Below are 15,606 nucleotides of genomic sequence, written 5' to 3'. Positions count from 1 at the left end.
AAAAGCTACCGGATCACAACCTTTTACCACCACCCTTCTTCCCAGAACCAGACAGGTGAACAGGAGTCAGGAGTGAGTTACTGTTTGGCAAAATCTTTACAACTTGATTGAGTTAGCCAAAGGAGTGACCACCCCCCCACTCTGAAAAAACAAGCTACCAAAGATAAGACAACCATGTAAAATCCCTGAGAAATAGACAATAATGATGTTCTTAGAAAAGCATTTTCCCACACAGCTGACCGGCTACCCTCCGCACCATCACTCACAGAGTCACTCATGGACAGCTTGTTGGACAGAGCTTCAGCGTGGGCAGACTATAGTCTACTATAGTATAGAGTATAGTATAGTATACTCACAGAGCTGGATGACTTCTCCCTGTGACTTGTCAATGACGCTCCAAAAACCTAAACACGTTGCCAAAAAAAACAACAATTGTTTACAATTTGTCTGGGCTCCAACTTGTGGGTAGCGAGGATAACGTTACTATCTGGCCTGGTGATACAGAAGCAGGGCTAGAGATGTTATGGAGAGGTCTTGTACTATGTGATAGGGCTGCTCGATTAATCGGATTTTAATCTAGATTAAGATTTGGGCTGTCAATGATCATTAAAACAAAATAATCGCCATAAAACGATTTAGCACTATTTTTCACTATTGGTCTCCCATGGGAGAAATGTATCTAATCCAAAGAACATTGTTCAAAAGAAAAGCCACTGTCAACATTTAATAAATTAATTGTTATCAAAGTCAATGTATAATTTGATTTGTTAAGAAAATGTCAAAACTTTTGATTTAAAAAAAAAAAAAAATCTATGAATAATCGTGTTAAATAATCGTGATCTCAATATCAATCAAAATAATCGTGATTATGATTTTTCACATCAGCTGTCAACAACAACATGGGCGGTACATCAAAGCCACTAGCTAACCTTACTATGCTAGGCTAGTTATAGCTAACATGACCTTGTCTTTGACACAAAACACCGTATAATCTCAGCAAGACTGATGTAGCACACGACTAGACTCACTATCATCATATGAGAGTTGTCTTACTTTTGCTGTATTCCCCAGTCGTCCGCTCCATAGAGGTTTAAGGATTTTAGACATCGAAAGCGTCGCACTGGGAGCCGCCATCTTGGTGAACATGAAGATCCTTCAACCAGGAAGTCTCGCGTGATTCTCGTGGCCGACCAATATCATCGCGAGAGTTGCGAGATGTTATATAATTTAGCAAACTACATCTCTGTGTGCAATGAAACAGTTATCAGTAATATTGTATACATTCCCCCCATAGCTACTGCTTATTTCCCTTTACGTTATACAATTAAAATGTAAGACATATATGGAGGGTAGGACATTTAAAGGTGGGTTGCGAAACATACTGGCGCCCCTACTGCGCAGACTCAGTAAAGTCCCTGAAAGAAGGAGCTCGAAACTAATCCGGAAGGGATCATCACGCTCGACGCAATGATTCAAATCGTACAGATGGTCGACTAGCTAAGTAAATATTATTTTGTTTTTACTTTTTATTCTGAGTCTGGTCTCAGACGCGCAAGTGTAGGAGGAACGTCTCGATGAGGTCGCAGAGCAAATAATTAAAGTCCTCTGGTTGGATAGCGAGGAAACAAGCGGATTGTCATCTACGACAGTAGGTCGGACATTACTCCACTAATTCAATATATATATTCAATATATATAATATATAGGCTTAATGAGGGGCTTATAATCGACTAAATACGTGCGCCTTCTCAGTGGGCACCTTTTCCAGCGTGCCTATCAGAGCCATCTTGCCATTTTGTCTGACATGATGTCTAGAATGAGACATGCTGTATTATAATAATTGGTTCAGGTCTGCATTCATCTTTTAAAAAACAAGTAATCTAAAGGGCTCTGCTTTTCTGATGTGTTTATGAAATTGCCTTGTCTTATTTCCACAGGATCACTTGTCAGTTCCTGTAAGAAACCAGTCATGAGATTGGCAGGTGGGTTTCAAACTATGACATACTAACTACTAACATAAGAACACTAATACTAGGCGTAATAGTAGGCGTAATAGTATGCATACTGCATCCATTAGCCTACATGTGTTGTGGCGCTGACGGTACCGAGGTGCTCATGGGACCTCTGTGTGTGTGACAGGGCCACTGCGAGCTGTTGCTGTGCTACTTCTGGTGGGACTGACCTGGGTCTTGGCCAGCTCCATTCTTAGTGGGGAAACTGGGTCAGTCATGCGAAACCTCTTCACAGGTAAGAAAAGCTCCCGCTTCATCTGATGTTCTCATGATTGATGTGTTTTTATAATTGATGGGTGGCGTTCAAGTGTGTCGCGTGTTTCCATTAATTATTTGTCGGACATTTTCTCTAAGGGGCAGATGAAGAACCGACCACCGGTAAGTGATGCAAAGCGACCGCCGCGGTGTTTCACGTTGACGCGCTTGTGTTTGCGAGCTGTTAACCCCCATAGCGTTGACACCTCCTGTCTCCTCTGCTGTTCCAGAGCCCAGACCTCACAGGTACAAGTGTGGTCTGTCTGCGCCCTGTCCACAGAGACACCTGGCCTTCCGCCTGGTCTCCGGGGCCGCCAACGTCATCGGACCCAAGATCTGCCTGGAGGACAAGATGTGAGACCCGCCGCCAACTGTTCTCCCTCTCTCTCTCATTGCTCATCTCTCTCCTTGTCTCTCTGCCGTTGCGACCAGGCCTTACGCGTGTCTGAGGACCTGAATGCACGTATTCTGTCCGGTCTGGTATCGCTGCTCCTCAAGTGTCCGTTTGGTTTTTAAATGTAACTGAAGTGTCCAGTGTGTCTCTCCTCACCACATGCGCAATAATTTTTATTGACACTGTCGTTAGCATCGCTGATCTAATCGGTTATACTTTTGATCCCAAAGGCTCGTGAGCAGCGTGAAGAACAATGTTGGCAGAGGGCTAAACATCGCTTTAGTGAACGGTAAGCTCCTTAATAACCTTCATATTGTCCTGATTTCAATATTCTTTTTTAATCAGTATTCATTGCACTGATGGTTGTATATTACTGTATTTTATTATTGTTGATGTAAATGATGTGTACATAACATGTTTATTTTCAGCCTCCCATTTCCCCTTCCTCAGGCAGTTTTTGTATATAAGAATTACTTAGACTGGGTAAATAAAGGTTAAATAAAATTTAAAAAATGGTTCATGTGTGTTTGCCACAGGGGTGTCAGGAGAGCTCCTGGAAACCAAGTCCTTTGACATGTGGGCCGGAGGTGAGAGAGACGGGATCTTTTTAAGTTGATATTTCAGTGTTTGGCAGTGGAGCATTTCATACATCCAGTATGACCAGTAAAGATCCTTGAATGTTCAGAGAACCTGGTCTTGTTTTGAATGTTCAGAGAACCTGGGCTTGTTTTGAATGTTCAGAGAACCTGGGCTTGTTTTGAATGTTCAGAGAACCTGGTGTTGTTTTGAATGTTCAGAGAACCTGGTCTTGTTTTGAATGTTCAGAGAACCTGGGCTTGTTTTGAATGTTCAGAGAACCTGGTCTTGTTTTGAATGTTCAGAGAACCTGGGCTTGTTTTGAATGTTCAGAGAACCTGGTCTTGTTTTGAATGTTCAGAGAACCTGGGCTTGTTTTGAATGATCAGAGAACCTGGGCTTGTTTTGAATTTTCAGAGAACCTGGTGTTGTTTTGAATGTTCAGAGAACCTGGTGTTGTTTTGAATGTTCAGAGAACCTGGGCTTGTTTTGAATGATCAGAGAACCTGGGCTTGTTTTGAATTTTCAGAGAACCTGGTGTTGTTTTGAATGATCAGAGAACCTGGTGTTGTTTTGAATGATCAGAGAACCTGGTGTTGTTTTGAATGATCAGAGAACCTGGTGTTGTTTTGAATGATCAGAGAACCTGGTGTTGTTTTGAATGTTCAGAGAACCTGGTGTTGTTTTCAGATGTGAACGACCTGCTGAAGTACCTCCGGCCGCTGCACGAGGGAACGCTGGTCTTCGTGGCCTCCTTTGACGATGCAGCTACAAAGTAGGAATCCGCTTGTCTCTCCTCCTTGTCTCTCCTCCTCGTCTCTCCTCCGCCCCCCCCCCCCCAGTCCCCCCCCCCTACAGGCACACATGGAAACTATAAACTATTTTCACAGCCAGAACAGTGGAGCCCTTTCCCCCTCCAGAGTATATCTTTACGACACCCTAGTTTGTCAAATCTCATACGCACAGCAGGCTTTGCTTACTTATGTAACTTCATGGCAGTTCCTGTAGTTAAATCACTGTAGTGGGACTACCGTTTAATGACACGGTTTTAACAGGATAGGTAATTACGCAAGTGGAGCACCGTATGTGGTAGAGAGGGCTCTCCAGTGGTGGGTGGATGTGGAAAATGGCAGCTAGAGTTTGTTTCCAAAATGGGAGCAATATTACATCCCCTTACCCCTGGAGGAGCCCCCCATCACATACTCTGTGCAGTATTATGCTGCGTTCTAGACAACTCACAACTGGGGATTTTCCAACCTCCTACTTAAAAAAAGTGTACTGGAACGCTGCTGAAAGTCGGAGTTCCTACTCGAAAACTCTGAGGGGTGGTAAATCTACCCAGATTTCACGGAGAATCATTTGTCTGATGTCAAACAACAATGGCGCCACCCATGGAGAAGCTCATCGTAAATGAGAAGTGTCATGTCTTACTTAGGTCATTTTTCTTCTGGTGTAAAGAGTAGGGCTCTAGCAGCGAATTCATAGTCCGTATCCTTCCACGCACGGGGGTTGAACGCGTTCATAGTCCGTATCCTTCCACGCACAGGGGGTTGAGCGCGTTCATAGTCCGTATCCTTCCACGCACAGGGGGTTGAGCGCGTTCATAGTCCGTATCCTTCCACGCACGGGGGTTGAACGCGGGGCCAATTACCCAGCCTCAGGAAGTAGTGAAAACTACTGAAAACATTATTATTATGGAAACTAAAAATGGGAAATGTCATGTAGACTCATTTATTTCCTCTTGTACATTTCAATCAATAGGGGAGGGGGTGGGGTGTATTAACAGTATTAACTAGGCTAGTCAATGGAATATTTAGATGGTTTTCTAAGTATAAAGTGAGGTCAAATAAGATGTATAATGGCGTCTGTTACCTGTTACCGTCTCTTACCTGTCGTTGTTCCTCTAGGCAAGAAAGCTGCCCTTCTGGCAGTTTAAACAGTCTTGCCACAAACAAACAAACTGTTTCCTGGTCAGCCATGTTTTTTTTGTTTACATACACTTGGAATGCTATCATTTTCAACTGGGAAATCACCAGTTTCAACTTGTCTGGAACTCAGCATCACTAGGAAACAAAACAAGACAAACTACAATTGTGTTACTTCAGGTATTGTTGTGTAGCTACACAGTGATCCATGTGTTACTGCATGATGGACTGCAAATCCAGTTCATCAGGATGTGTTTCCTCATCGGGATCTGTGCAAACAAAGCTCTTTGAATACATTGAATGTATTTTTGCATGCATGAAATACTGACTTTGACTTAAAGCTGCCGTGCCTCGTCCTCCTCTCCTCTGTCCTCTCCTCTGTCCTCTCGTCCTCCTCTCCTCTGTCCTCTCGTCCTCCTCTCCTCTGTCCTCGTCCTCCTGTCCTCTCGTCCTCCTCTCCTCTGTCCTCTCGTCCTCCTCTCCTCTGTCCTCTCGTCCTCCTCTCCTCTGTCCTCTCGTCCTCCTCTCCTCTGTCCTCTCGTCCTCCTCTCCTCTGTCCTCTCGTCCTCCTCTCCTCTGTCCTCTCGTCCTCCTCTCCTCTGTCCTCGTCCTCCTCTCGTCCTCCTCTCTGTCCTCCTCTCTGTCCTCCTCTCTGTCCTCCTCTCTCCTCTCGTCCTCCTCTCTCCTCTCATCCTCCTCTGTCCTCTCGTCCTCCTCTCCTCTGTCCTCTGACAGGATGAATGACGAGGCGCGCCGTCTCTTCGAGGAGCTGGGGAGCACGGCCATCAAAGATCTGGCCTTCAGAGACAGCTGGGTGTTTGTAGGAGCCAAGGGCATCGAGAACAAGAGTCCGTTTGAACAGGTGCAGTAGAACCCTGCTTGATTATGTCTATGGAGGAGGGACGCACGATATATCGCCAATCATATCGGTATCGGTCCGATGTGCAAAACGGCCGATGTGAACAGCAGATCATTATTTCTGTCTAGCTGCTGTTGTGTGTGTTGTTTTTGAGAGGAAACAATGTGGTAAATCTATGATTTATCGGCTTTTCAGAATGTTTTGGAGATAGAGACGGTGTTTCCATGTGTTTTTCAGTATGTATAACATTTAATTATCATAGGAACTTTTCGTTCATTTCGTTTTTATACAGATCATATCGACATCAGTAAATATCGGTTATCGGCCATAACAACAGTGTTAATATCTGTTATCGGTATCGGCCAAAATGTTCATATCGGTGCATCCCTACGATGTAGTGTCTGTATGCGCTCACCTGCTTGACCTTGAATGACCTTTGGTGGTGCTCTCCATAGAGTTGTGTCTGTTTCATTCCTCTGGGCGAGGGAGAAAGGAAATGAACTAGAGTTCAAGTGAAAGGCAGTACAGGTTCTGCTGCTAGGGTCATTATTCCACTTAGACACAGTTTAGGAAACGAGCGCTAATTAGTGTCTGTTTGCATAAGTGTGAAGTCACCTGAATAAGGAACTGGCCTGGAGGAATTTGAGACCGTTAAACCCTTTGTTGTGTGTTCTCTCTCTGCTCTCACTCACCCTCTCTCTCCCTGTGTCTGTCTCTCTCTCTCTCTCTCTCTCTCTCTCTGCTCTCACTCACCCTCTCTCTCCCTGTCTCTCTCTCTCTCTCTGCTCTCACTCACCCTCTCTCTCCCTGTGTCTGTCTCTCTCTCTCTCTCTCTGCTCTCACTCACCCTCTCTCTCCCTGTCTCTCTCTCTCTCTCTCTGCTCTCACTCACCCTCTCTCTCCCTGTCTCTCTCTCTCTCTCTCTCTCTCTGCTCTCACTCACCCTCTCTCTCCCTGTCTCTCTCTCTCTCTGCTCTCACTCACCCTCTCTCTCCCTGTCTCTCTCTCTCTCTCTCTCTCTCTCTCTGCTCACTCCCCCTCTCTCTCCCTGTGTCTCTCTCTCTCTCTCTGCTCTCACTCACCCTCTCTCTCCCTGTCTCGCTCTCTCTCTCTCTCTCTCTCTCTCTCTCTCTCTCTGCTCTCACTCACCCTCTCTCTCCCTGTCTCTCTCTCTCTCTGCTCTCACTCACCCTCTCTCTCTCTCTCTGCTCTCACTCACCCTCTCTCTCCCTCTCTCTCTCTCTCTCTCTCTCTCTGCTCTCACTCACCCTCTCTCTCCCTCTCTCTCTCTCTCTCTCTCTGCTCTCACTCACCCTCTCTCTCCCTCTCTCTCTCTCTCTGCTCTCACTCACCCTCTCTCCCTGTCTCTCTCTCTCTCACCCTCTCTCTCTCCCTCTCTGCTCTCTCACCCTCTCTCTCCCTCTCTCTCTCTCTGCTCTCTCTCTCTCTCTCTCTCTGCTCTCACTCACCCTCTCTCCCTGTCTCTCTCTCTCTCTCTCTCTCTGCTCTCACTCACCCTCTCTCTCCCTCTCTCTCTCTCTCCCTCTCTCTCACTCACCCTCTCTCTCCCTGTGTGTCTCTCTCTCTCTCTGCTCTCTCACCCTCTCTCTCCCTGTGTCTCCCTGTGTCTCTCTCTGCTCTCTCTCTCCCCGTGTCTCTCTCTCTCCTCTCACTCACCCTCTCTCTCCCTTTGTCCCCTCTCTCTCTCTCGCTCTGCTCTCACCCACCCTCTCTCTCACCCTCTCTCTCTCTGCTCTCACTCACCCTCTCTCCCTGTCTCTCTCTGATCTCTCACCCTCTCTCTCTATCCCTGTGTCCCCTCTCTCTCTCTGGTCTCACTCACCCTCTCTCTCTCCGTGTCCCCCCCCCCTCTCTCTCTCTCTCTGGTCTCACTCACCCAAATTCAAATAAGCTTTATTAGCATGACAGATAAACATCTATTTTGCCAAAGTATTACACAAAATTAGAGTAAGAAAGGTACATCCTTTATCCTACACCCTCTCTCTCTCCCTGTGTCCCCTCTCCCTCCCTGCTCTCTCACCCTCTCTCTCCCTGTGTCCCCTCTCTCTCCCTGCTCTCTCTCAACCTCTCTCTCCCTGTGTCTCTCTCTCTCTGCTCTCTCTCAACCTCTCTCTCCCTTTGTCCCCTCTCTCTCTCTCGCTCTGCTCTCACCCACCCTCTCTCTCACCCTCTCTCTCTCTGCTCTCACTCACCCTCTCTCCCTGTCTCTCTCTGATCTCTCACCCTCTCTCTCTATCCCTGTGTCCCCTCTCTCTCTCTGGTCTCACTCACCCTCTCTCTCTCCGTGTCCCCCCCCCCTCTCTCTCTCTCTCTGGTCTCACTCACCCAAATTCAAATAAGCTTTATTAGCATGACAGATAAACATCTATTTTGCCAAAGTATTACACAAAATTAGAGTAAGAAAGGTACATCCTTTATCAAGATGCATCCTTTATCCTACACCCTCTCTCTCCCTGCTCTCTCTCACCCTCTCTCTCCCTGTGTCCCCCCTCTCTCCCTGCTCTCTCTCACCCTCTCTCTCCCTGTGTCCCCTCTCTCTCCCTGCTCTCTCTCAACCTCTCTCTCCCTGTGTCCCCCCTCTCTCCCTGCTCTCTCTCAACCTCTCTCTCCCTGTGTCCCCTCTCTCTCCCTGCTCTCTCTCACCCTCTCCCTCCCTGTGTCTCTCTCTCCCTGCTCTCTCTCACCCTCTCTCCCTGTGTCCCCTCTCTCTCCCTGCTCTCTCTCACCCTCTCCCTCCCTGTGTCTCTCTCTCCCTGCTCTCTCTCACCCTCTCTCCCTGTGTCCCCTCTCTCTCCCTGCTCTCTCTCACCCTCTCCCTCCCTGTGTCTCTCTCTCCCTGCTCTCTCTCACCCTCTCTCCCTGTGTCCCCTCTCTCTCCCTGCTCTCTCTCAACCTCTCTCTCTCTGTGTCCCCTCTCTCTCCCTGCTCTCTCTCAACCTCTCTCTCTCTCTGTGTCCTCCCTCTCTCCCTGCTCTCTCTCAACCTCTCTCTCCCTGTGTCCCCTCTAGCGCATGAAGAACACGAAGAACAACAACAAATATGAAGGCTGGCCTGAATCTCTGGAGATGGACGGGTGCATCCCTCTAAGGGCCCCCCTGGAAACCTAGGAACCCTCTAAGGGCCCCCCTGGAAACCTAGGAACCCTCTAAGGGCCCCCCTGGAAACCTAGGAACCCTCTAAGGGCCCGCCTGGAGACCTAGGAACCCTCTAAGGGCCCCCCTGGAGACCTAGGAACCCTCTGTTATCCCTCTAAGGGCCCCCCTGGAGACCTAGGAACCCTCTGTTATTCAACACCGGCACGGTGGAGCTACAGAGGACTGCATCACCCAAGATGCCCTATCATGATGGACTGCATTACCCATGATGCCCTGTGTTAAGGAACAGCATAGACTGAAACAAGACATTGTGGTTTTGCTTTATTTATAACATGGGACCAGAAAACCATTTTACGTATATGTTATACGTAATTCTTGCCTGTCTGGACCGACTATGAAAAAATGCTGGAGCTAATTGTTGATGCCTCGTATACAAAGTTGTGGACACGGTTGTTTAATTGATATGAGATACTCATACACCAGCTGATGGTTTGGAAAGGGATGTTTCTGAGATGTTTCTGCCGGATCCTGGACTTGATTGCGGACTCCAAATGAAGGTGTTTTTTAGGGCTTATTCTGTTCTTCAAAGGTAATGGCTTCACATGTTTGACGACCGATGACCATGAGTCCAGAGCATTGTGAACAAAACACATTTGTGATCAGTTCTTCTATGTTTGTTAGACATCCATCCGAGAAGAAGAAGCTGCAGGATCTTGTCTCTTTGTGCTAATGCAGAAAAACATTAATATATTTGTAACCATCAATCGATGTATGAAGTAATCACTCATTCTTGTCCAATAGATATTCTGCCGTTAATGTTTACAGAGTATATTTATGTGCAACGTCATATACATGTTAGACATAAGATGTTCTCTAGAACATCGACCAAATCTTCACTACACCTTAAAATATATTCTTATCTTCACCAAGTTGCTGGCTGAATGGACGCTTGTGCCTACATACTGTAGATAACACATTTTAAAACGTTGCTGTTTGTTGTCTGCAGTTATCATTTGTGTGTATCTTTGTTCTTTATTTTGGAGAATGTACCTTTTTTGTATTTTAGATTATTAAATTTCTTCTACAGGTAATCTCCATCGTGGAGGTCTGTCTTATCCGATCAAATCCACCAGGGGGCGACACAATGCGGGTGATTCAGTTCATTCTGGTCACTTCACAACATTGCCGTTGGTACTATGCACTTCTAACGTCATGGATTGAGCATGCGTCGTATTTTCAAACAAAACATTTATGAAAGGTGAATGATCAAGAATTGTCATTCGAACCTTTTTATCTGTCAATTTTCTTTATGGGATGGGGACAATTTGGAAATGCTTATAGTTGTTTATCAGGTTGAGCAAGCTCGTTTGAATGTCATAACTGGACAGACAGGTAAGAAAAGCACCTGATTTGATCATGGAACTATTTGTGCACTGTTGGGTTTGTCACCCATAGAGTATATGTAGCATATCACTAAAGCTTGGTGGTATCTCTAAAGCTTGGTGGTATCACCAACGTGAGGCCTACCTGGTGTTTATTTCTATGTATTTGGGTCATGGATATATTACATTGCATTAGTCATTTAATAGACGCCTTTATCCAGAGCGACTTAGAATAATTGCATTTAACGTTGGAAGTCAGTACTATACTCACCAGAACTCACAAATGCATCTCCTTTCTAAACAAGTGACTAAAAGTGCATCTCCTTTCAAAACAAGTGACTAAAAGCATATTCTAGTTCTAAAGGCATGTCATCGTTGCCAGTTTGCATTCGTGACACACAGAACACTAATCACGTAATTCAATACTTGATTCATTTCAGATGGAAATGTACAGTAATATTGCAAATCTCGCGCGATCCACTGCCCTCTGCTGGTCAGACCCCAGAACCAGGTTGCGTGCGCACTTAGGAGCCCGTGTCAAGTGTGTCTCTACTGTGTCTCTACTGTCGTGAGAACCCAAGAGGCAAGCAGGCGCGGGTACTTACACCTTGTATACAGATGGCCGCGTGACTCGTGTGTGTGTGTAAATTATGTACATAAATCGTTTTTTGTTGTTGCTATCTGCATGTAAGGATGTATATTATTGAGTCGCCAGATCGACGAGCGAGTGAGAGACATGTGTAAATCAAGCATCCTCTGAGTGAGAGACCAGACCCTGGGAGCTCGAGGGCTGATTTTCAAACCAGGATTTACCGACTCGAGTGAGAGAGAATCCAAACCGTCAAAGGAACTGGATGAATTAGACTCATATTTGAGGCTTATTTTAATTATTTTATCTAATAACGTCATATGCGAGGGCCCTATGCCTAACGTTGAAAAATAATTGTATATATAACGGAATAAATATTGTATAGCTCAATTAGCCGAACGTAGCTCGCCATAACCGTTCGCCTCATCACTGAACGGACAACAAGATGATTCATTCTGGTAAGTATTCTCCCGCTCGTTACATTGTTACATTGTTACATTCTGGTAAGTATGTTACCGCTCGTTACATTGTTACAGTTGAGGCCGAGGCTACAATGTAACCAATGTTATTGGATGGAATTTTAAACTTGACATGATTGTATCCATTTAAAAATGGTCTCGAACGTTTATTCTGCTGTTTTGATTTAAATTTGTTGTCCTCCTGTAAAGATTTTTTATTTTGTACATATATTTATATATCTTTTTTTTCCAATTGTCTAGTTGTTTTTGTTCTGAAATATCAACCCCTCACACAAGTCATGTGCAGGTGCAGCCTACTGTATAGTCTCGGTAAATAAATATCCTGTCACGAACATGTATGTTCCTCTTATAGTTACGGCACGTGAACACAGAACCAGAGAGTGTTTTCTGGAATTCCAATTTAACGGATTTATTTATGTAAATCCCGAAATAACGCCTCGTCTCGTGCAGTGATCGCGTTAACGAGCCTCTCTGCGCTTAAAGGCGTTTCTGTTGTGCACGCGCGCGCGCTCGTGCACGGGATTCATATCTCATGTGTGTCTATATTGCAAAATGACATCAGTTCATAGTCTTAACAGCATTCCTGAATATATCGGTGTCACTTGTGTCTGAAGTGACTGTTGCTGTCTGACTACAGCAACCTCAGAACGAACAATATCCAATCACAGCTTCTCTGAGTGTGCGGAACCCCCCCCCCTCCACCCCCCTCCCCAAACTAAGCCCACTGAGCCCCCATGTAAACATCCTCTTAAGCCCCACAGTGTTGGCTATTGTAAATATGACATTTTTTTGTCGGAGGGTATAATGACGTGGTTATAACGACTGCATGCTTGGATCTCACGGCAGGGGGTAATGGTGATGAAGGCCTACTCAAGTCATTAGCAGAAGGCTGCTAAGCTCCACGGAGAATCTGCTGACTGCTCCCATATTAAAACCACTGCATTCGGCGTAGAGTCTCCTGTAGCCCCCTGTTCCCATGTGTTGATCCCCGGTTATCAGCTCAGCGCGGTGTGATCATGTCAAGCAGTCTTAGAGGGGTGCTCCACTGTGGGCACATGGCTCCAGGTGAAGTAGGGGGTATGCAGGGTTGTAGGGGTGACTAAAGTTGTGGATAGGCTATACTCGGACTAAAGACCTGGCTATATAGAGATGTTACCGGTTTTACATTAGTGGTGGATAAAGAAGTGGGTCTACTGTGGGTCCAGGGTTAAAGAAGTGGGTCTACTGTGGGTCCAGGGTTAAAGAAGTGTGTCTACTGTGGGTCCAGGGTTAAAGAAGTGTGTCTACTGTGGGTCCATGGATAAAGAAGTGGGTCTACTGTGGGTCCATGGATAAAGAAGTGGGTCTACTGTGGGTCCAGGGTTAAAGAAGTGGGTCTACTGTGGGTCCAGGGTTAAAGAAGTGTGTCTACTGTGGGTCCAGGGTTAAAGAAGTGTGTCTACTGTGGGTCCATGGATAAAGAAGTGGGTCTACTGTGGGTCCATGGGTAAAGAAGTGGGTCTACTGTGGGTCCATGGGTAAAGAAGTGGGTCTACTGTGGGTCCATGGGTAAAGAAGTGGGTCTACTGTGGGTCCATGGGTAAAGAAGTGGGTCTACTGTGGGTCCATGGATAAAGAAGTGTGTCTACTGTGGGTCCATGGATAAAGAAGTGGGTCTACTGTGGGTCCATGGATAAAGAAGTGGTTCTACTGTGGGTCCATGGGTAAAGACGTGGGTCTACTGTGGGTCCAGGGTTAAAGAGGTGGTTCTACTGTGGGTCCAGGGTTAAAGAACTGGGTCTACTGTGGGTCCAGGGTTAAAGAAGTGGGTCTACTGTGGGTCCAGGGTTAAATATGTGGGTCTACTGTGGGTCCAGGGTTAAATATGTGGGTCTACTGTGGGTCCATGGATAAAGAGGTGGTTCTACTGTGGGTCCAGGGTTAAAGAAGTGGGTCTACTGTGGGTCCATGGGTAAAGAGGTGGTTCTACTGTGGGTCCAGGGTTAAAGAAGTGGGTCTACTGTGGGTCCATGGATAAAGACGTGGGTCTACTGTGGGTCCATGGATAAAGAAGTGGGTCTACTGTGGGTCCATGGTTAAAGAAGTGGGTCTACTGTGGGTCCAGGGTTAAAGAAGTGTGTCTATTGTGGGTCCATGGATAAAGAAGTGGTCTACTGTGGGTCCATGGATAAAGAAGTGGGTCTTCTGTGGGTCCAGGGATAAAGAAGTGGGTCTACTGTAGGTCCAGGGTTAAAGAAGTGGTTCTACTGTGGGTCCAGGGTTAAAGAAGTGGGTCTACTGTGGGTCCAGGGTTAAAGAAGTTGGTCTACAGTGGGTCCATGGGTAAAGAAGTGAGTCTACTGTGGGTCCAGGGTTAAAGAAGTGGGTCTACTGTGGGTCCATGGATAAAGAAGTGGGTCTACTGTGGGTCCAGGGTTAAAGACGTGGGTCTACTCTGTATACGTCTGTATACCCTCCACACCCCTGCCCCTGCGGTAGCGTGTAATCCTGATGATCAGTTCTAGAGGGGGCTTGTTGTGGACACATGGCCCCAGGTGTGGTAAACCACTTTGGCAACATGTGTAATCCCAACTCATCATCCACAGATGCTCCCTGATTGAGTCCCTCTCACCTGGATTAGATCAGCCGTTTAGTAGGAGAGAGAGAGAGGGAGAGAGAGAGAGGGGGAGAGAGACAGAGAGAGAGAGATTGAGAGAAAAAAGAGAGAGACCGAGAGAGAGAGAAAGCTCTGTTGTATGATGAAAAAGATCAGAATAAAAGAGGGTTAGATAATACTCCCATCTCTCTCTCTCTCTCTCTCTCTCCCTCTCTCTCTCTCTCTCTCTCCCTCTCTCTCTCTCTCTCTCTCTCTCTCTCTCTCTCTCTGAGTGAACAGTCTTCTCTGTGTGTTCTACCTACACTCTCTGGCATGCTTGACCTGGATTGGACAGAAAGTGCTTGTGTTGTCAGCCTAGTGTTGCCCTAATGGGATGAGAACAATCTTTGTGTTTGATTCGTCATCTTCCCCCCCCCCCCCAAAGTTCAACATCCAGTCTAGACCACAGATTCGGGAGGAGCAACATGTGCCAGAAAGGCCTGATGGTGAATATGATCAGGAGAAATAGGATCATTTGATTTCTCTCCACATGTAGTCGTTGTGTGGCCAGTGATATTATTAGGAAAACATAACTCAAACATGTGTAAGGCACACAGTTACGTTAAAAATGTATCTTTTTGTGTGTAGTTACATATCTCACTTTAAGATTTTACCTGTTGGATGAAATAACCAATCACAGGTTGGCTTGTATAATACCTGAACCAATATCACACATCCCCAAGGCAGTAATATCAGCCCTGGGCAGGTGTTGAATGAGTGACAGTCTTGCACTTCTTTTTATAGAGATCAACAACGGCTCTTGACACCCTTGTCTGCCCTTTCAGTTTTTTGCTTCCCTCTGGAATATGTAGGGGTGGGTCGTATGCCCGCCTCCCTTGTTCTCTGTAAAGCGCATTGTGTTGCCTCTGGGTATGAAATGCGCTATACAAATAAAGCTTTGATTGATTGATTGATTGATTGATTGATTGATTGATTGTTGCTCACATGATTGGTGGAGAGGGGTGAGCAAGCCTCTGGAAGTCCCTCAGCTGTTTGTATCTCTGCCTCCTCCTCCTTCTCCTCCTCCTCATGCTCCCTGGTCAAACAGTCACCCAGTCTGCAGACATACTCCTATGCTAATGGCACCTCCTCCCTGCTCCCCACTCCTCCTCCCTGCTCCCCACTCCTCCTCCTCCCTGCTCCCCACTCCTCCTCCCTGCTCCCCACTCCTCCTCCCTGCTCCCCACTCCTCCTCCCTGCTCCCCACTCCTCCTCCCTGCTCCCCTCTCCTCCTCCTCCCTGCTCCCCACTCCTCCTCCCTGCTCCCCACTCCTCCTCCTCCCTGCTCCCCACTCCTCCTCCCTGCTCCCCACTCCTCCTCCTCCCTGCTCCCCACTCCTCCTCCCTGCTCCCCACTCCTCCTCCCTGCTCCCCACTCCTCCTC

General features: G+C 46.7%; 2 protein-coding genes across 3 annotated transcripts in view; one reads left to right on the top strand and one right to left on the bottom strand.

The window, feature by feature from the left end:
* The window catches only part of idh3g (isocitrate dehydrogenase (NAD(+)) 3 non-catalytic subunit gamma), a gene marked incomplete at its 5' end in the record, with an annotated part of 10,347 nt that extends 8,561 nt beyond the window's left edge, over positions 1-1,786 (bottom strand). Inside the window, one exon of the mRNA XM_084461891.1 lies at positions 1,739-1,786. Within this exon, the coding sequence (XP_084318017.1) occupies positions 1,739-1,786 (48 nt within the window). The remainder of the gene's footprint in view (positions 1-1,738) is intronic.
* Positions 1,425-10,104, top strand: fam3a (FAM3 metabolism regulating signaling molecule A). 2 transcript variants are annotated; one of them, XM_084436342.1, is made up of 10 exons: positions 1,425-1,501; positions 1,938-1,982; positions 2,140-2,247; positions 2,367-2,390; positions 2,498-2,621; positions 2,892-2,950; positions 3,198-3,248; positions 3,928-4,012; positions 5,898-6,024; positions 9,051-10,104. In XM_084436342.1, exons 2-10 carry the CDS (start codon positions 1,970-1,972, stop codon positions 9,147-9,149), a joined length of 690 nt encoding a protein of 229 aa, XP_084292468.1. In that variant the 5' UTR covers positions 1,425-1,501; positions 1,938-1,969; the 3' UTR covers positions 9,150-10,104. The 2 variants fall into 2 exon arrangements, with proteins under 2 accessions (XP_084292468.1, XP_084292469.1); XM_084436343.1 differs by having other exon boundaries at positions 1,443-1,648.
* The last annotated feature ends 5,502 nt before the right edge of the window (positions 10,105-15,606 follow it).

This window comes from Borostomias antarcticus, assembly GCF_949987555.1.
Source record: "Borostomias antarcticus genome assembly, chromosome: 3".
NCBI lineage: Eukaryota > Metazoa > Chordata > Actinopteri > Stomiiformes > Stomiidae > Borostomias > Borostomias antarcticus.
The sequence above is the reverse complement of the archived record's forward strand: the minus strand, read 5'-3'. Positions and strand labels throughout refer to the sequence as shown.

Excerpts from the sequence above, each read along its gene's own strand:
- fam3a (XM_084436342.1), top strand. Across the intron at positions 2,391-2,497 it reads AGATGAAGAACCGACCACCG|AGCCCAGACCTCACAGGTAC; the intron begins GTAAGTGATGCA and ends CTGCTGTTCCAG. Across the intron at positions 6,025-9,050 it reads ACAAGAGTCCGTTTGAACAG|CGCATGAAGAACACGAAGAA; the intron begins GTGCAGTAGAAC and ends TGTCCCCTCTAG.